Source organism: Drosophila melanogaster, chromosome 4, assembly GCF_000001215.4.
Source record: "Drosophila melanogaster chromosome 4".
Lineage (NCBI taxonomy): Eukaryota > Metazoa > Arthropoda > Insecta > Diptera > Drosophilidae > Drosophila > Drosophila melanogaster.
In genome coordinates, this window is record NC_004353.4 from 537,102 (window position 1) to 557,867 (window position 20,766).

Sequence of the window (20,766 nt, forward strand, 5' to 3'; positions counted from 1 at the left end):
GAACTGTTTTTAAGCTTAAAGCTTCGTTGGACAAAAATGCAATTACAACGATAAATTTATTTTATTTTTCAAGGTCTGGTTTCAAAATTCACGGGCCAAAGACAAAAAATCGCGAAATCAGCGACATTATGCACACATATCTGACGATAATAGCTACGATGGCTCTAGCGGGAAAGAGGTTTATAGCGACCTAAGGTCCAACGGCATAACCGTGGATACGGACCTCGAAACAAATCTACAGGACTGTCAGCTATGTCAAGTCACCCAAGTCAACATCCGAAAGCATGCTTTTAGTGTCGAGCACATTAGCAAAATGAAGAAATTGCTCGAACAAACCACCGAGCTCTATGCACAGAGCAATGGCAGTGGAAGCGAGGACAACGATTCTGACAGGGAAAAACGATTTTATAACTTATCAAAGGCATTTTTGTTGCAACATGTTGTGACAAACGCGACAAGCCACGCTATTCATACAGCTAGACAAGATTCTGATGTTATTGCCGAAGGGAACTGTATTCTTAATTATGACACTAATGGTGGCGATTCCAAGAGTCATGTCCAGCATAATTTACCTAACGAAGTCGTTTCTGAAGATGCGCGAAAAATCGCTGGTAATCAGGAACTTATGCAGCAACTTTTTAACCGAAACCATATCACCGGTAAGAGTTTCGGGAAGATACAAAAATCATCTACTTGATCTTATCTGTTGGTCAGATTAAAAAGTATCAGTAAAGCTTGTTATTTTTTTAACACGTTTGCTTTGTCTGTTTATTTTAAAAAGTTTTATTTTGATGCCCACATCTGAATTGATATTTTCCAGAATGTTCAAAAACATATCTATAGCAGTAGGAATATATTTTTACGCCTCGCAAATTGACATTTTACGAAATAGTTTTTACTAAAAACTACAATAATATGTGTAAGCAAATATTGTATACCTGCGTGTGAAAAACTAAACAAGTAGAATAAGAGAACAAGTTACTCTTAGTGTGAGGGCTTTTAAAGTAAGTTCAGGAAAATGTCACTTTAAGTGCCGAGAAAACACCACATGCTAAAAGTACCCTACCTATTCCGAAGCGTTTTTGAAGCAACCGCTGCAAAATTATAGGTATGTTTTCCAAAATGTTTCAAATTAAGTTTTTGGTGCTACAAAACCGATATTGGATATTGACGATTATATTATAAATGGTTAAGCCAACAAACACAATACCGAATCACATCAATATACTGAAACATGTACAAAATAAACATTTAATTTTATTCAAATTCTTTAATTACTAACTTGCGTTTTTATTATTATTTAGTCGTTGTCTTAATAATAGTTTGGTTTGTAAAGTTAATATTGAATAAAAGTTTTCAGTTGAAGTAGTGTAACACAATCATCTAATGATATATTCAATGGCTGATAGCTTAATCAGTAACTCTTATTTTATTAGTTATAGGTGGAAAGTAAATCTGAGTGTTTATATGGCCTTATAACCGTGGATAGTGGTTAAAATTTAGGTAAGTTGATACACATATCGTTTTCTAAACCGTTAAACATATTGTACCTTGCAGACTACAAAAGGAAAAGTATTTGCATTATGACACACGAAATATGCGTACCCTACAAAAATACAAACAAAAAAAAACAACCATACTACGAAAACTGAAAAGTTCCTATTTTAAAGAGTTTACAAAAACATTGACATTCCATCAATCTACAGATATATGTATTGAATTCTTGCGAAAACCTATTCCAACATTAGTAAGAATCTCTAAATTAAACGGAAGTGTTCCTAACTATTCGAAATATAAATTAGCAATAAACTTAAGGTATACACACTTGAGGCAATCCTTAACAATTCAAGATGGAGGGCGTTATCATGATAAGTTAAAATAACAAGTCGCTCCAAACAAAAATATGATATCATATAGATACATATATAATGAACTAGATTTAGTGAAATGTAAACTGAGTTCCTAGCATTTGATTGCTTTTGCCTTTGTTTTTATATTAGAATGTAGCCAATGAATACTAAGATCTGCTTCAGTATGCCGAATATAAAAGCTGAAATATATACATACGTGGTTCCTATTTTATTTAGAAACACTGTACAATATTAAAGAAATTTATATTATTTACGTCATTCTTATGGTGAGAGAATCGTGCCAATAATTTGTTCTGCAGAAAATTCCAATTTCCGTATGAAAAGAAATCGGAAGAGCAGTGAGATAAGGAAAGGGGCTTTAGTTAAATCATGAATTTTGTTTCGACCTATATCACAGTTTCCTTGTTAAGTAATTATTATGCCGTATTAAGCAATTCATTCACAGTTGAAAAATTATTAAATAAATTTTTATTTCCAATCATTAATTTGTTTATAACTTAAGTTTAAAAAACTTACTTCTGGGAGTGACAGGGGTTACTATTTCACAATTGTATAACCTTTTCTTAAATCTTCCAATACACAACATAGAATTTAAAGCGAAATCTCAGCTTATATGGTACGTTTACTTACATATATAATTTTAAAATATTCCTTGTCAATGTAACTATTAATAATTTGAAAGGACAAATTTAGACCATAAAGAGTTACAACATTTTTAAAAGAAAATAATATTTGACTGAAAATTAAAATATAAAAAAATTAAATATACAGCCCTATATTTATTTTATTTCATTCTGAATAACGTACATTTATACGTCCTAGTACTCGTTTATGTATAAGTTTATTGTTAACCGCAACTCAATATAACATATGTTGCGAAACATAAGAATCTACTAAGAAGTTCCTATAGAATTTAATAAAAAGATATACAAATATATTTACGTGTAAGTTCAGGAATACTATATATGACAAGATTTTCTGTTCATCTCACCATAAATAAGTGACAGGCAATTTATGTAGAAATAATGTCATATATAAATATGTGAATGTTTGAAATCCCATTTAAATACATGTACTTAAGCCTTCACAATTGCCAACAAACACAGATATGGACAGAATACCATACTAACACCCCATATATTATTTATATAATATATTTTACACATTATATGTATTTATATTTTATATATTATCTATTTATATATATATATATATATATTAATATATATATATATATATATTAATATATATATATATAAATAATATGTATATATATATATATTTATACATATATATATTTATATAATATATTTATACATATATTATATAATATATATAATATATATATATATATATATATATATATAATATATTTATACATATATTTGTTTTCTAAAATTATGACTTCGAAATAATCGTCTTTAGCTTTTTTTAAACAATCTTATTTAAAACATTATTCCATAAGCAACACACAAAATAATATGAGATTATAAGATGATATCAAAACTTTCATTGCTCAACTGATAGCCACCACACATACCGATGTATGTACGTATAAATATACAACATATCACAAATATCACTAAAAAAAACCTTAAAACTATTTTTTTCCCGTTGGTTTGAAAACATTTATTAAGTTAGACATTACAATCATATTTTTTTTTTTTTTTACAAATTAGGCATATATTTTGTGTGTTCGGAAATACTCAACACATTTTGCACAATCGTATGCTCTTAGTTTCTCACTTGAAATAATATTTACCATATGACAACAAATGTTTCTTATATTTAGTATAAGTAAACAAAAGCGTATAAGTAATTTTATTGTCAACTTATTAATTAATCAAAGTTACTCCAAATACTGGGTAAAACTTACAAAAGTAGGAAGTATAAATAAAGTTCCTATATATTTAATAATTGGCAGATGTGCATATATTATAAAATTATAAATGAATAAAAATATGAACCAGATACACTTGTTTTTTCTTACACCTATGACATCAAAAGACTTTTCCTAATATCAGTAATTTGCGCGATTTCGGAAATACTAGATTCGTTGAGAAATATGAAACAGAATGGACCAATTCAATAAGGTTGCGTGGCCACGTCCGCCGTTCCGTATTAACTTTAAGATCTCGGAACTACGAAAATATGATTGGCTAAATAGAACACATATAAATCTATCATTAAGCCTCCGTTTTCACTTTCTTTGCGATTTTTTCTAAGCTGATTTTTCCAGTTTTTCTTAGTTTAAATAAAATATTATTATTCGTCTCGAAATTTGAGTATTCAGCTTTATGGACGCAAATATCTTCTTCACAGCGTGGCAAATTTCTAATTTAATTAATATTGTCAGAGGGATTTCTATTTCTTTTTCGCGGCAAGAACACTTCCCTTTCCAGCTCTTCTTAAGCTTCGGAAAAATTCTCATCTTTTTCATCAAACAAACAAGAAGTCAACCAGCGATTTATCTCATAAGGTGTATATATTCTTGATTAGGATCAATAGCCGAGACGATCTGGCCCTGTCCCTCTATTCGTATGATCGTTTTGATCTCAGGAACTATTAAAGCTAGAGAGTTGCAGACTCCAAAGGCGTAGACGCAGCGAAAGTTTGTTTTAAAATGTTCCTACGCCCTCTCTAACGCCCCCCAAACTGCAACGTCCACACCTTTTAAAAATATTTTCATGTTTTTTAATTTCTATTTATCTTGTACATTTTTATCGATTTACCAAAAAAATGTTTGCCACGTCCACGCTCACAAACCGCAGTGGCGTGGCAACACTGGACAACACACTTGCTCTGTGTCTATGTCGATAGAGTCTGTATGCTTAATTTTGAACTTCTAGTTTTTATGGTTTCAGAGATCTTGTACATACGGAAGGACTGACGGACATGGCCAGATCGACTCTGTTATTGATCCCGAATAAGAAGAATCGGAAACGCTTCCTTCTACATGTTCATAATTTTCAACACCTTTTTAGTCTACGAGTAACGTGTTTAAATACAACAAGATGAGCCCTCAGACGGACGGAAATGGCCAGTTCGACTCGATTATGAATCTTAATCTAATAAAGACAGCACTCCTGCTGCGATGCGTCACTGTCATCCAAAGCTTTATATGCTTTATAGGATTGGAAATGCTTTCATCTACCTGGTAAATGAATCTCGTACAATCTATTACTCTGTGAGTAACGAGTATAACAATCAATTTAAATAAACCTTGTATCAAAAAAATATATATCTTACAAAATTAAATTAAATTAAAATACATACAATAATTAAGGTATCCTATTTTACTGACCTAAACCTTTTTTATCATTTGTTTGTCAAGTTTGCTCTATAAGGTATGAAAGAACTCTACATAGGAGTTGAACCATATTGGAAGTTTAAAAAGAAATACTAATTAGTCGGCACAGTTGTTACAAAATAATTACATGGGTCTTAAAAGCCTTTCAGTAGACACGGTTCTGAAAAGCGTTAACTAAAGCGTAACGCAAGCTTGCTTCAGGCAAGCAGCCTTACAGAAATTATACGCGAAACTGGTTTTAAAATTGTGGTAGCAGTAACACGATGCCAAATAGTGTATATGAAAGTATATACATACAAATGTATATATGTATATACTTTTCAACGAATCTATTAAACCATTCTCATTACGAGTAACGGGTATAAAAATATATATATAAGAACAAAAACGGTTATTATCTAAATCATCGAATCAATGATACATTTTTAATTAACCTTCCGACTTTACCTAAGGCAGCAACACAATCGCCCAATTTTATAATAAAAAACTGCAGTACCCAAATTATAAGTTTAATTCAAAACGACATAGGTTGCACTAAAAGAAAAAGAATTCTAGTTAACAAAAACACGTTTGTTGGTCCGATTAGATAGCTCTAAACATTTACAATTGACTTTAGATAATTTTATTGTAAAAAAACTGCATGGTTTTTATATAATATATAAAGCAAACTTTTTAATAAAAATCACAAGTAACGAATTTGTTAATGTGGTTTACTAAAATTTATTTTAAATTTTCACAAAACCGGAGTTTACAATAGTTTAAATACACTTAAGGAACCTAAACAAAAAAACTTCCCCGACTATCAGATTTCGCTAACGCGAAATTTCATCATATCAATAGATATTGGGGAATAAAATAAAGTTTTGGGCTGTTTGCAAGTGTAAGAAGGGGCGTTGCCGAAGTGTTTTTGGTATACCGATTGAAATTGGCCAGACAAACAACAAAACTAAAAAAAATCAAAACATTTTTTAAACGTGTAAGCGTGGCACTTTTGCGCGGGTTGTGGGTGTTATTATGGGCGTGGCAAAAAGTTGTTTGGCAAATCGATAAAAATACAAGACTAATTAAAATAGGAAAAAATAAAAAACAAAAACATTTTTTGGGCGTGGCTGTTCTGGGCGGTTTGTGGGCGTGTGCAAAAAATCTTTGCAAATCGATAGAAATACAAGACTAATAAAAATATAAAAAAAAAAACAAAACATTTTTTAAAAGTGTGCGTGGCAGTTTTGGGCGGTTTGTGGGCTTTATGTGCGTCTATGTCTCTGGAAACTATGCTTAATTTCAACATTCTAGCTTTTATAGTTCCTAAGATCTCGACGTTCATACGGACTAATCCTGATCAAGAATATTTCTATACTTTATATAGTCGAAAACTCTTCCTTCTTACATACTTTTCAACGAACCTAGTATACCCTTTTACTCTACGAGTAATGGGTATAAAAGTTTTATGTTGATCCTTTCACGAAAGTTTAATAACACAATATTTAAATTTGTATTAGATCGAAAATTCATGTGGTTAGTTCAATTTGTAAAGATTTATGTTTATTGATTGCAACTTTTAAAACTGCTTTTACCGCTAGTTATCTTATGACTTCTTATTTTTTATTAGTTTAGTTTTGTTTAAATAAATATGTACAAAACATAAAAATTGTGTGAGTTTCAATAAATCAATTTGTTCTATAACTTTAAAAAGTAACGTAATTTTCCTAAAATTCCCAAAATGCCCGAGAATGCATTTACTTTCGAAGATGTAGTACACTAATAGAGCATAATTAAATCTACAATGTCAATATATACATCAAATTTCCTTAATAGTAGGCTTAAAATCTATCTCGATGTGTGTTTTTTAAGTACAACACCGATGCGACACATGTCCAAAGACTTGGTTCTCTGGTTAATTCAAAATAATTGTACATTCTATTGGAAAGAAATTTTCAAATAAGAATTGATATTAAGAAAAATTACACTCACACGCTCAGGTAACCTAAACGCATTTGAAATTTGTGGTAATTTTTATCTTGCTATATAAAACACTTAACTTCAGAATATATAGCATGCAGAAATTATGTCAATGTTCCCCGACTATCAGATAACCGTTAGCTAGTTCAAGTGGGGCCGAGAAATTTCAACATTTTTCAGGAATATCGGTAGAAATTGGGTATTCTCGATAGAAATGGAAAAACAAATGATTTAAACCAAAAAAATTATATCATTTGTTAAAAATGTGGGCGTGGCAGTTTTTGGTGGTTTGTGGTCGTATGTCTCTAGAATCTTTATGCTTAATCTCAACCTTCTAGTTTTTATAGTTCTTTAGATCTCGAACTTCATACACACGGAAACGCTTCCTTCTGCCTGTTACTTTTCAACGTATACCATTATACTCTAGGAGTAACGGGTATAAAATTAGATATACAAGTCTCATTATGCATACAAATATAAAATACGCAACATTTTATGTTGGAAATTACTTTGAACTTTTAGTTATAATGAGAATTCTTGCTATCCGTTTGTCTGCATGGTTACACTTTACTATAAAATGATACATTTGTTAAATAAAATGATGGGACCCAAAAACTTATTGATTACGATTCACGAATTCCAAATGTGGATATACAAATTCCAAATTTAGGCGTTTTTAAATGGCAATTAGGACCCAACAGATTCTTGGTTGTTTTTTTAATTTTGGGATTGTGGTCTTTTCCAATTTTAAAGGAGATATTACCAAAAAAATTAATGTTAATTACTCTCATATAAATACACGAAATTACATTGTCATTTTTGTAGCTGTTCTATGAACACTCCATTCTCATGTTATGTCCGCAGAAAAGCGCTTTTAGGTGAAAACAATAGAAATTCATATAATATTTTTGGTGGAAACAGCTCTTAGATTATAACTTCATGAACTGGGTTGACAACTGCAAAATGTAGTTTTTGTGGGCTGCGGATTTAAGTATAACTTTGTTTTGTATTAAACAAAAGATTTTTATTATTTTAAAACTTTATTATATACTAGTAAGTTTCGCAATATTTGTGTGTGAGTAAAATAAAGTATGCTTAAATGATTTAAGTACAAACAATTGTTTCGGGATCGTACTTTTCTGTATGTTACGTATATAATTTAAGTAAACACTATCATATGTAATATTTTGTAATTTTAGAAAGTAAAGCTAGAATAATTAGATTAGGCGGAGTCTTTGGTTATCTTATTGTATATAAGATCTAAAAAATCCTTAAAGTAAAATCGGCAATGCCGGAGATTGATAAATATTGCTGAGATGCGGCGGGACGCAAAATCGTAAAAGATTTACATTTACATCAAGTCGCTGTATTCGAGTAGTTGCGATTAAATCGGTTGCAGATTCATATTCCTATTTTTTTAATCAAAAACCGCCGTATCCACTTATGTCGGACGGCTTTAAGTGATCAAACACGGTCAAATGGTGTGAGGGATGGCTATGGTGATGGTGAGTATGTGGATGAGTATAGCTTGGATAGTTTGCTTGGGGTGGCGTATGACCATATGGGTGGTGTCCAAATGGATAATTTGGACTCGGAACATGTAAAGTTGCAGAGCTTGTAGGCACAGCAGTCTGAACGCTACCGCCCAGACTATAGTGACCGTGTGTTCCTGGGTATTCTCCTGTAGTATGCTGTGGATGGGATCCATACGCAGGGCCGTACATTGAATTTACATTTACGGAAGGGATATGTGCCATGTGGTGCGCTTGGTCCACATACATTGAATGCGGATGTGGGTGAGGTGGATGAGGATGGGAAATCGTATGAAGATTAGGCTCAGAATTATTAACATTCGTGCCCAGGGCGCTACCAATCAAATGAGGTGTATGATGATAAGCCGATTGATTATGAATGGGATAGTCAATATTGGTGTCACAACTGTTATGATGGCTACTTTCATTGTTGCCCTTTGTTTCTCCATTTCCATATATAGCGTTGTCAGTTCTTGCAGACGAAGCAGAAGCGGCTAGACTGCTTACTGAAAAATTGCTATTGCTTACATTGCTATTCTCACTTGTAGGTCTACAAGATTCTCTATGCGCCGAGTTCTCTTGTTTGCATTGCTTTAGTTGCTGCTGTTGATTTTGTTGGTTTTGTTGATGTGGTTGGAGGGGATGTTGATGCTGGTGCTGCAAGCTCAAGATACGACTTTCCACAGCAGCCGCAGCTGCCGCTACTGTCGCTAATGGTATATTGCTGCAATCTTGTTCTCTGATGGCTGGTATTTGATCAACCAGCGATTCGAGTCCACATAAGCTTTTATGAGCAACATCTGAGGAGATATGACCAGATGGGGAGGAATTCTGATGGGTTTGATTTCCAAGTCGTGGACTCAAATGCTGGTGGTGAGCAGAGATCACCATATAGGGATTTGAATTCTGTTCTTCGTAACGCTGCCAGTTCTCCGTCTGCTCCTGATGGAAATGGTGCATAGGTGGATGTTGTTGCCGATGTGTCAGTTTTTGTGCTGGTTGATTACTTTGGTGAGGATGAGGCGAAAGCCATTGCTGGTAATTTTCGTGAGGATGAGCTGGGTTCGCCTCGGTATTAGGTACAGGGCTATCATACTGGACCTTCTCCATTATTTGAGGGTGTTGATGATCCAATTCAACTGCTTTATTTTGCACCCGTGAGCCCACTTGAGAGCCTGAGTGTTCGTCTGGTGGATCGAAGTCGACTGTTGAACACATATTTGGCGAACTCGGCGGAGGGGTTTCACCCAAGTGCGGATGATCCCGCATATCTAGTCCAGCGCCTAGATTTCCATGGTGGGATTGCTTTTGTTGAGCAAGATGGTCGTTTTGCGTATCGATGACAGGTGACGAGCCCTGAGCAACAGAAGCCACTTGCCCTACCGGTGGAGTTCCATGTCCATGTACTTGAGTGTAATTGCAGTTAAGGGCAGGAGAGGCCATCGGTGATGCCGATGCAGTGTACAAAAGGTGAGACGGTGGGGGCGTATTGTACAAACTTGGCGGCATTTGATGACTGCTTTGCGGAGACGCTGCAATATGCTCCATGGATATTGGATGCATTGAGCTTGCCGACAACCCTGCTGTTGTGTTTAAATTGTTATTACCATGTTGAAGTTGTTTAACTGTCATTATGTTGTCAATTGCGGGTTTAAGTTTCTTTGGTCTGCCTCTCTTTTTTTTTGGAGTTTCAATGGTGCCACCGCCAGACATCACCGAAAGGTTAAGAATATTATTGAAATCATGACTGGGTATATGCTGTCCGGCAATTGAAGCTTTTCCGCCGACGGAATGATCAATAATATCTTGTCCCTTTATTTTCTTCGGACGGCCCCGTTTTTTCTTCTCTAGTGGTTGCTGCGACAAGGGCTGTTGAGAACCCATCACGGATAAGTAATTGTTTTCATTAATTGAAGGATTATGATTAGACACTGGGAGTAAGGGTGTATTTTCTGCCGTATAGGAAAACGATTTCCCATCAGTTGCATTACTTGAAGATGGCACTGTGGGATCCATTTGGGGAATCATTTTCTCCGATTGAACCTGATCTGACTCCTCGGCGACAATTCCACACTCCGCATCCCCTGCGATTGGACCACTACAGTTACTTACTACTGTTAAACTGGATGGATGATCGCCAAGAGGAGGTTGATGTGTTTTATTAATTTTACCAACGATATCCACCTGTTGCTGTGCGCTACATAGACGGATTCTTTGATCCGTAAACACGCACTCTGATTCATCGATATGGGGTATCTGTCCGTTCAAAAAGTCGCGAAACTTTTTTAGAGCCGCATAAAACGGTACTTTGTCAGCGGCGCGCGGCAACTGTGCGCATCGTGCTGAAGATGAGGGCATCACCCAAATGAACTGAAATATAAAAATGTCTATTTAATAGTGTTTTAAAAAAAAAAACATATTAGGAGCTTATAAGACAAGAAAGGAAGCCATAAATATTTTATAATTCGGCTACATTAAGCATAAATTACTTCTTTACTTCATTACTTTTTTTGCGAGTTTCTATAGTCATGGCAAAAACATATTGGTCCCTCAAACGCTCCCAAACAGCAAAAAGCTTTCACGATTGAAGAAATTAAAGATCTTTAAACAATAAACGTCAATATATTACAGTAAACAATTTATTATTACAACAATATTATGCATCACCATCAAAACAATCTACAAAATAGTTAAGCAGCGTAGGCTTTTCAATTTGACGGCTGGATATCAACTTATTCAGTTTCCTGCTGCAGCTGTTAAAAAAAAAACGCGCCAAAAACGAATCAAACACAGTGCCAGAATTTTAACGCCATACGTGTGCAGGCAAGGAACGGGCTTTTTTCTATGGCAGCCTATTGGTCCCAACGCCGACCGCTGATTTAAAATAGTGCAATTTTGTAATTTTGCGTACAGAATTTTTTGGATTAAATTGAAAAAATTATAAATATTAATAATATCCACACATTTCATTTAATTCATATTACATTGAGTTGAAAACAAGAGATAATGGAATAGTCTTGTCTGAGATATCGATAGATATTGGTAAATTGGTATGAAACAAATTTTAAAATTGTTCCAAAGTGTGGGCGTGACCGGTTTGCTGGCTTTAGGGCGTTAAGGTGGGCGTGGCTAAAAGTCTTATGGCAAATCGATAGACTAATGAAATTGTGAAAAAATATCGAAAAATTGTGCAAAAGTGTAGGCGTGGCTGTTTTGTTTGTGGGCGTTAGAAAGACAACATGGGCCAACAAAATTGCGCTGCGCCTTTGTCTTTAAAATCTGTATGCTGAATCCCAACCTTCTAGCTTTTATAGTTCCTGAGATATAGACGTTCATACGGACGGATCCTGATATATATATATATACTTTATATAGTCGGAAACGCTTTCTTTCGCCTGTTATAATTAGGAAAAAAGCATATCTTACAAATTATTTGTCGGTTTCGCGCTATACAGATTTTAGGCAACTAACGCTGAAATACTTACTGTGTCCGTGCCATCAACACGATCAGGTTGGCGACCAAAGTGAAATTCCTTTTTTCCCGAAAACACTTCAAATATTAGTTTGCCATTAAAAACGGCTACTTTTGGGCGAAACCTCTGAAGTTTTTCTAGCAAAATTCGGCTGCCCTCTTTTATTTCCTTTCTTGTAAGGTCAGCAGATCCTTTCGTGGCTCGAGCAACCATATTGGTAAATCCTATTCCTTGCTTTATCAGCTTGTGATCTTCATCAGCACTCATCTGCTCCTGAGTAAGTCCTGCTAAGTAAAGACACTTCCAGAAGTGATTGCCTGGACCTGCGTAGTGGTGTCCCTTGTATGCTGCAAATAACCCAGGATTTATCCCGACCTGTAAAGCGCACATGCAAAAAGTTATTAACATTGTTCTTTGAATATAAATAGTGTTTTTTTGTATTTTTAAAACCGAAATTTACAACTCACTATAACGATATCAAGGTTATCACATAGATGATCTGGAATTGTCCGTTTAATCACTTCCTCCTCGGACATTCCATTAAATCTGTCATGTTTTTTGCGTTCCTTGGGTTTTGCAGCTTGATCGCCACCACCATCTTCACAATCTGCTCTGCCAGCAGACACCCTAATAAAAATAATAATAATAATAATAATAATAATAATAATAATAATAATAATAATAGTAATAACAGTAATAATAGTAATAATATAGTTATCGTTTTTTGAAGGCAGAACACTTTAAGGAATAATATCACAAAGCATATACGGTAATACAATGCTTTGTTTTTTGTAGATCCCTCCTGTATTATATTATTACCTGGACTTCGGATTATCTTTGTTTTGCTAAAGAGAGTGCGAGATATGAAAACAAGAATGCGACTGCTTCCCAGATTGAACACCGAGATCACTGGTCATATGTATGGAGGCTGCTACGGATCATTATATATAATAAGATTCAAAGAGCAAATACTTTTGACAAAAAGAACAACAGAAATTTTAGAACGACTGGTGCATCTATACCTGGCCTCTTGGATATTAACCCCTTCAACTCACACAGAGGACAGCACTCCTACCTTGAAACCAGATTAGTCGACCCCACAATGCATGATATTGCTTTCCTCGGCCTTACGAGAGATGCCCGAATAACATCGACGACGGATAATCTATTTTTACTCTACAAGTACAAGGGTATACAAAGACCGTAGCTAATAATATATTTATAAGTAAACTTTCCCTTCTACCCGATACATACATTCAAAAAATCTAACGGGTAAAAATAAATTTCAAATAATTTTCCAGCGTGCGAAAATATATCTTCCATGGCATTAATCTATCTAATTTGATCCTAACAATTAAGGAGATTCAGCTTTTGAATCCAATTGATTTTATTACCTTTTTTTCCTAGTAAAAACAACCTGGACAGTAAATCGAATTGGAGGGGATTCTCCTTTACATGTACTTTCGGGATGTAATCATATTGTTGCTGAGAAAGTTATAGAACTTACTTTTGTTGATCGACTGGCGTTGTCATTTGTGAGGTATCAGCATTAACAGCTACTAGCTTCTTTTTGCGGCCTCTTTTTTTTGGCATTGGCTTGAAATTTATGCCGCACGAAGAGCTATCAGTTTGTTCCAATACAGTTGTACTTTGTTGACTGTGTCGATACATTTCTCTGCTTAGACATTCGGGAGTATCATTTGATACTAAAATCCCATACCGCCCTGGCCCAGTTGTGACAGCATCCAAATGACGATGTGATGGTGAATGCATGTGCAACTCCTCACCCATAAAACTGTAGGGATCGACAACAGACGCATGACTTGAGCATCGAGTGCCCTCACTCAGTTCTAGATGAGATTGGGAGGCGAGAACCTGTCCTTGACTACTGTTTGATGAGCAAGCATTGGGGTCAGTGTGAGCTTCCCCGGAGAGTGTAACTTTTGTCAATTGCAAATCATCAGACTTCTTCTGGTTTTGCGTCATAAGCACGATATTCGAATGTTGCATTTGATGCTGAGGAGTAATGGAGTGTGTGGACGAACTATGCGAATTTGGTGTTAAAACGTCGCCAGCACTTGTCTCATAACCATCATCTTGATTCTCAGGTTTTGTGTTGCTTGGAGAGAGCGTTCTGCAAAATTAAATACAAACTTTTAAAAGAAATGAAAAATCGTAAATTTTTTAATTTTGGACAATTATTAAAACTGAAAAACTACTTATAAAATTGTATAAAGTTTTATTTAAATTATTGAGCAGGTGTCTGAGCTGTAATTTGATTTTGTTAAATCTTAAAAATGCTTTTCAGTGCTATAAACACTATTTCGTTCATTCAATGTATTCTTGGTTGTTCTGTACATATGAGTATGAATATCCAAATCCAAATCTAAATATCCGCATTCCTCATGTCTTTTAAGTCCTAACAATAAATTCTAGTCATCATATTATTACATACAATGACCAAGATTTATTTCGTACTCAGATTGATTTATTTAAAGTGTGGTCAAAATATTTCTAGCTTTTTGAGCATAAAACTTCTCTTATAAAAATGTAAACAACTTATTCTCATTTTAAACATTTTATATCATTGCTGCAAGAAATGCCAAATACTATTTATATTTTCCTGCATAAGCTGCATCAACCTTAGCCTGACACAAAAAATCAAGACATTTAAAAATAATAACAGATTTTGTAGAAATTCTGTAGTGTGACAAAATTTAATACTTTTTTAAGTGTGTACTTACAATTTGAAGGCATGGCTGGGTTCTTCATGGAAATCATCCATAATAATATCATGATAGTTTTCGCGCAATGGCAATCGTTGGTGTGTCTGCTGATGTTGGTGCTGATGGATCTGCTGTGACAAATGATGTTGATTTTGTTGGGAAATAGGAGTCGATTGCTCTAAATGCCCGTGGCAATCCAATAGATGCTGAAGTGGTTGCTGCTGTTGGTTAAGACGTTGATGATGCTCACTTTGATGAGCACCAAACATCGGAGGATTTTGATAATGAGTGATATAGCCAGAATAACTTGCAGGCTGCTGATGGCGAGGACTGTGTTCATGCATGCTTTGTTGATGCTGATTATGAAGAAGGTGCTGCGGCTGCATCATTTGGGCATAAAAATTATTGTGCGACTGACTGTCAATATTGGAAGTCTCTTCTGTTTGGCCAAACTGGCCCGATGCTGCATTATTATGGTTATCCTGCAATGGAATTGGACTTGCTTGTAAAAATGAACCAGAGCTTTCTTTCTCGATTTGTAGCAAAAGTTCGGAGTGACGATTCTGGTGGTGGTATGACAGCTCTGAGCTTACATTCATGGGCTCTTGCTTCGTGTCACTCGATGCTGTTCCTGTGCGTTGCTGCCTTTGGCCGGATTCGTCATGGTGAGGTGTCCATAAAGAAGCCCTTCGATCATCAATCAAAATATCACCTGATGCTGTCGTTACTACTAACTTAGTAGGAATTCTTAAGTTCAAATTGGAAGAGTCATTTGCACAACCAACGATTTTATCATTTGCTAATATACTTGTGGAACTAGTAGAATTATACAGACCAGCCGTACTGTATTGCAATTTGTTATCAATAGTCGATGACGGTGTAGTCGAGGATTCGCCCAGAGTGCTAAGATTGGGCTCCTCAGATTGCCTGCCCGGTGTGTTCGATGAATGTGTTTGAGGGGCAGGAACGACTAACTCCACGCTAGTGACCAGTGCCTGCTCTGGGGGCATATAGCAATCGTTATCATATGGCACTAATTTTTCTGGACTTTTTCTTTTTGAGTTGCCTATAGATATTGTCCCTTCAATGACGATCTTACTGTTGTCATTCAAATGCTTCTCCATTTCGGAATATTTATTTGACTTGGTGTCTGACATTTTTGATTTCGGATCCATATTGGGCTCGACTTCCGTATTATCCACATCATTGTTCTGAATGGTGTTGTGTTCAAGAATGGACAGCTTCTGTCGTTTGCGATTATTGGGCAGGCCAGAGACATACTTGCCTGATTCATTGTTGCCATGTTCTAAATTAGTTATGTATGGTGTTAATGACATCAAAGTTGGTACGGTCCCATCTTCTGGTCCCGAACTCGCATCCACCTCTGATGCCATTACGGTGCAAATAGGTTTTACTGCCTTCTGAACTATTGCTTGCTCAGACAAAGCTAAGTTTAAAGAAAGCAGAACTTTAATGGTATATTTAGAGGCAGCAAATGATCTAGCTGCTTGTATAAGAGCTATTTTTAAGACTAATGGCGCTACTGTAGGCGTGTAAGAGAAGGAACTACTTAACAGTGGAGTGCTTCCACTTTCCTCTTGCATATCCTATTTATTAAGCGTCCATTTAGGAAGAAAACTATGATCGCTTTCAATTACATACAGTAGCATCCCCATCAAATATGATAGTTCGATCAAATTAACAATTCTTTAGGTTTGAAAAAATTCTTTCGTGAACCGTGTTATGTGCCAGATGCGCTATAAGCCTGCCTAAAAATAAATCACACAAACAGTTAATTAGATAAAATAAAGAGAAGAATAAAGGAATATATATAATATGATTTTAAATATTTATAAGCAAACTTCACAGGGTTTTTAACTCATGTGTTCGATTCATACTTAATAACGGAGGTCTTCAACAATGTATACCACCGTGCAAATTCAATGCGTCTGAAATAAGCTTTGTTATATTGAACTGGAGTGTGTAGGCTGGTCTATATTTAATCCTTCATACTTATGCTTATAGACCTTTATTACCCGTTGTATATTACCATAATCGTCGTCATCTGCCGAACACAAATATTATTTACCATCTTATTCTCTCCTTATTATTACACTATCTGTGCGCTATTTAAACTTTATATAGCCCGGTAAATGACGATGTTTAGATTGGCCGCGATATTTATCTTAAGCATTTTATATTCATGCGGCCTCGCTTTGTTTCAGACTATTCATCGAATGCAATAAGCCCTTTTACGAAGTAACTAATTGACCAATTAGAAAATCGTCCTTTGTATATCCTAAAAGCATAAATCGTGAGATATATTATTATTATACCCCCTATTTGCAGGATTAACGAGAATTGTACGAGTATTGTACGACGCCTACACATTTTTGGAAAATGTTTTGAATTTTCTTCGTTTTATTTTTTTGTCCGCGAATTTCTACCGTTACAAAAACACTGGCCATGCCCTCCTTACACCTACAAAACGACCAAAACGGTTACCCCCACACTTATGAACATTTTTTAATTGTTTGCGCATTTATTTCCCCAATAACTATCGATAAGCCAGATAAATTATTGAATTTCTCGTTCGCATTTGGACTAGCTGAGTAACGGGTATCTGATAATTGGTAACTAGACTATAGTATTCTCTCTTATTTTCCAAATATAAATAATAAGCTTTCCAAAGGGCTATATAAGTAATTATATTTAGGACTTTTTAAAGGTAAGATATTCAGTCTCATTTTAAAATTATTTCGTTGAAATATTAGTACTATAAATGGAGTTCATGTGTAGCTTTTTGCGAATGGCATATATAAAATATATAGCAATAAATTAAAATTTATATTTCCAAATACAAAAACAATATTGGCTTACTCTTTTTAATCGCCTGTGTATCAACTTTTGAGACACAATGAACACAATGGTACAAATATGCATACACATAATATTTAGCTGAGTCTCAAAATGCAACGAAGCGAAAATGGCAGTAGCAAGCTGTGAGTGTGTGCATTTCCATTTGTATGCACGTACGTATATATAGGGCCGTATGCTGTTGAGTTTACATATGTGTGAGTCTAAACTACTGTACCAGAAAGTTTAGTAAAATCAGAAACAACAGCCAAATGAGTACGCACTCTCAAAAAAGCTCAAGCCGAGAGTTCGTATATGTTCAAGAGATTTTTTTAAGAGAGGCCATATGTGGTAACCCGCGTGTCGATAATGTATACCATACGTAAAACAAGCCGGCCTACCAAAAATGTTTAACTTTTAAAACTTAAATTTATAAGGTCGTCAAAATTGCGAACAAAAAGTTAATTACGAATTGTGGCTGTGTATTACTATAGGTAGACTTAGACCGCGATTAGAATGATCACCTAATCTAAAATGTTGCATCATTGTCAGTCCTTGTTTGTAGTGAGGGGATTTATTATAGATGTACATATGGGGGGTACCACGAACCCTGCAGTTCTAAAAATTATCAATTATCAAAAACCATCACAAAGTCGTATGAAAATTAAAAAAAAAAATTTTTTAATTTTTGTATTTACTTTGCCAACAACAATTTGACCACCACAACAATTTGCCAACAATTAGCAAAATGACGATTCGCTAAGGTGTTGTCCGAGATGTCGGAAGATGTGAGGAACTATAAAAGCTAGAGGGCTGAGATTAGGAATACAGGTGCCGGAACATAGACGCAGCGAAAGTTCGTTTACTGATGTTGCCACGTACTCTCTAACGTCTACAAACCACCCAAAACTGCCACGTCCACAATTTTTAAAAATGTTTTGATATTTTCTATTAGTCTTGTGAATTTCGCACTTTCCCTAGCTGATACCCGGTAGTCTAAAAGCCGAAAAATTCGACTATACAGCTTACTCTTGTTTATGATTATCTAAATTTTTCTATTTAGCTAAGTTGTTTGTGGAGTGAAAGGGTACACTAGATTCGTTGAAATTTATGTAGCAGGTCAAAGGATATATATATATATCGTATATATATAAATAAATATATATATATATATACGAGTCAATCTGACAATGCCAGGTTATCCTCACGTTGGTCGTCCGTCTGTGTAAACGGAAAAAGGTCGCAAAACATATAATAAATTAAATAAATTCAAAACATTTCAAAAAGCTGTGGCGTTGGAGTGACAACTCTTCAATCCAACTTAACTTTCTTGATTCCACTGTGGACGGAAGTACTGACGAAGCCCACCAGAACAATGCCGAATCGACTACACACATACATACACACGAAGAATTGAAAGATTCTGAGGTTTTGTCATTTTAAAAAAATTAATGGTTCGAAGAAAAACCGGTGAAGATTAACTTCAGCCACAAAAATTATTAACAAATTTTGATTAGTTCTTTAAACTGTAAATTTCTGTCGCGTGTTTTGTCTGCAACGACACGTTTTTTAAATCCTATTTGTTTTCTGTCACACAGGTCGGTATTTTAAACATTAGTTGTAACCATTATGAAAAACTACGCTACTTCAGCGGGAAAGCGGCTATACATATGTAAATATACGAGTATATCCAGATTTTACCCTGTCTAAATCCCTCAAGTTAAACAGAAATTTCCCTTGGCGAGGAAAAAATCGGACTGACAACACCTTCAATTTCACGTTTAGATATTACGTTCTGCGACGTAAAATTGAGTAAAGCACTCTTATTTGCGGAGTGTTTGTCTTTTAGCTCCTAATATTTCAGTTAACAGAATATTGGCGTTCAAAAATAACATGTGGAAGCAGTTTTGAAAATCGCTGGGGCTATCAAGGCAGACCAAAAATTTTTATTTTTCGGACTAATTTTACATAACTTTTTCTTAGAAACTCCCTGTTCACGAAAGGAAAGAAAACAATATAGCAGCACTATCCTCAAGAATCTAGGATTCTACAGGTACGCACATGATTAAAGCTTGGAAGGGATTAGTCATTTTTGAGCCCGATAAGGCGGAGTTCCGACTACAAGGGCATTGTGATATATTTTAAAATAAGTCAAAATATACACAAATACGAATACGAATTAAAAGCATTGACAGGGTGTATTGTACATTTGCGCACATACATCTATAAGTGTATGTATCAATTTATTTTTACTTATACTATTCTTTATACTCTAGTCTGTGCTGTCCCGACAATTTGGATTCGGATTTACGGATACGAAATACAGTCCCGATACCAAAATAAAAGATAAAAGACTAGTCGCTACTCTTCTCGTTTTTTCACATCCATATATACACATCTATGTACATATCTGCTTTACATATGTATTTCTGTGGGTTCACAGAGATGCTGTTTCTGTTTTCGCTTTCCAAAGTGGATGTGGCAGATGGCAGCGAGAGGAACGGAGAATGACCATAAACGAGGAGAGAACTGAGAGACGACCAACAAAAATAAGTTTGCGTGTATTTGTATTTATGTAGAAAATGTGTGAGTATATAGGTGGTCATATACTCACGTTTCGCTCGACGGTTTAGGCACAGGATAAGTACGGGGGAAATCGCGAACACAGTACGTAACAGTTACATTTCCATCGAAGTAGCAATTGAAGCACTGCTCCTTAACTAGCGTTCGCAGTATGATGCACATTTTGCATAATTTCAATTTCGAATGTACATGCAGACATATGTATGTGCACACATGTCGTGTATGAATACACACACACCCGAAGAACAGTAGTATGCCGCAGAATTTATTAATTTGCCTCACAGCACCGTTGCACGTTTAGTCGTTAATTTAAATTCGCGATGTATCGGAATCAAAACAGAATTCTGGATGAGATTTATTATAATTTTCCACTTTCTGCTGCTCATGCACGACGAACCACAAACAGCAACCAACACCAATAACGCCGCAAATAGAAAGACTAGGAAAAAGGAGCTT

General features: G+C 35.0%; 2 protein-coding genes and 1 long non-coding RNA gene across 7 annotated transcripts in view, besides 9 other annotated features; 1 reads left to right on the plus strand and 2 right to left on the minus strand.

The window, feature by feature from the left end:
• Positions 1-3,773, plus strand: part of zfh2 (Zn finger homeodomain 2) — a 39,065-nt gene extending 35,292 nt beyond the window's left edge. Inside the window, exons 12-14 of one of the 3 annotated variants that reach the window (NM_001258496.3) lie at positions 74-659; positions 1,437-1,503; positions 1,558-3,773. In NM_001258496.3, coding sequence (NP_001245425.1) covers positions 74-659; positions 1,437-1,453 — 603 coding nt within the window. In that variant the 3' untranslated portion in view covers positions 1,454-1,503; positions 1,558-3,773. Of the gene's footprint in view, positions 1-73; positions 1,273-1,436; positions 1,504-1,557 lie in introns of those variants that run through there. The other 2 variants (NM_079884.5, NM_001272130.1) reach the window with 2 other exon arrangements.
• Positions 1,231-20,753, minus strand: Tdg (Thymine DNA glycosylase). 3 transcript variants are annotated; one of them, NM_001297786.2, is made up of 6 exons: positions 20,342-20,753; positions 14,890-16,640; positions 13,653-14,279; positions 12,613-12,772; positions 12,158-12,520; positions 1,231-11,042 (listed from the first exon to the last, which is right to left on the minus strand). In NM_001297786.2, exons 2-6 carry the CDS (start codon positions 16,473-16,475, stop codon positions 8,562-8,564), a joined length of 5,217 nt encoding a protein of 1,738 aa, NP_001284715.1. In that variant the 5' UTR covers positions 16,476-16,640; positions 20,342-20,753; the 3' UTR covers positions 1,231-8,561. The 3 variants fall into 3 exon arrangements, with proteins under 3 accessions (NP_001284715.1, NP_001259060.1, NP_651925.1); NM_001272131.2 differs by having other exon boundaries at positions 3,459-11,042; NM_143668.3 differs by having other exon boundaries at positions 8,167-11,042.
• Positions 4,354-4,640: a mobile genetic element.
• Positions 4,675-4,804: a mobile genetic element.
• Positions 6,041-6,206: a mobile genetic element.
• Positions 6,207-6,281: a mobile genetic element.
• Positions 6,282-6,623: a mobile genetic element.
• Positions 7,249-7,581: a mobile genetic element.
• Positions 11,716-12,075: a mobile genetic element.
• Positions 17,429-17,530: a mobile genetic element.
• Positions 18,496-18,748: a mobile genetic element.
• Positions 19,924-20,753, minus strand: lncRNA:CR43958 (long non-coding RNA:CR43958). Its single transcript, NR_073619.1, has 2 exons — positions 20,342-20,753; positions 19,924-20,256 (listed from the first exon to the last, which is right to left on the minus strand). It is a non-coding gene; the product is annotated as a long non-coding RNA:CR43958 (long non-coding RNA).
• Positions 20,754-20,766: the final 13 nt, after the last annotated feature.

What these genes read in the sequence shown, in the direction of transcription:
- Tdg (NM_001297786.2), bottom strand. Translation starts at nt 16,475, where the DNA reads ATGCAAGAGGAAAGTGGAAGCACTCCACTGTTAAGTAGTTCCTTCTCT. An exon ending in ACGCCAGTCGATCAACAAAA is followed by an intron (nt 12,773 to 13,652) that starts GTAAGTTCTATA and finishes TATTTTTATTAG; the next exon opens with GGTGTCTGCTGGCAGAGCAG. An exon ending in GTGTTGATGGCACGGACACA is followed by an intron (nt 11,043 to 12,157) that starts GTAAGTATTTCA and finishes TTTATATTTCAG; the next exon opens with TTCATTTGGGTGATGCCCTC.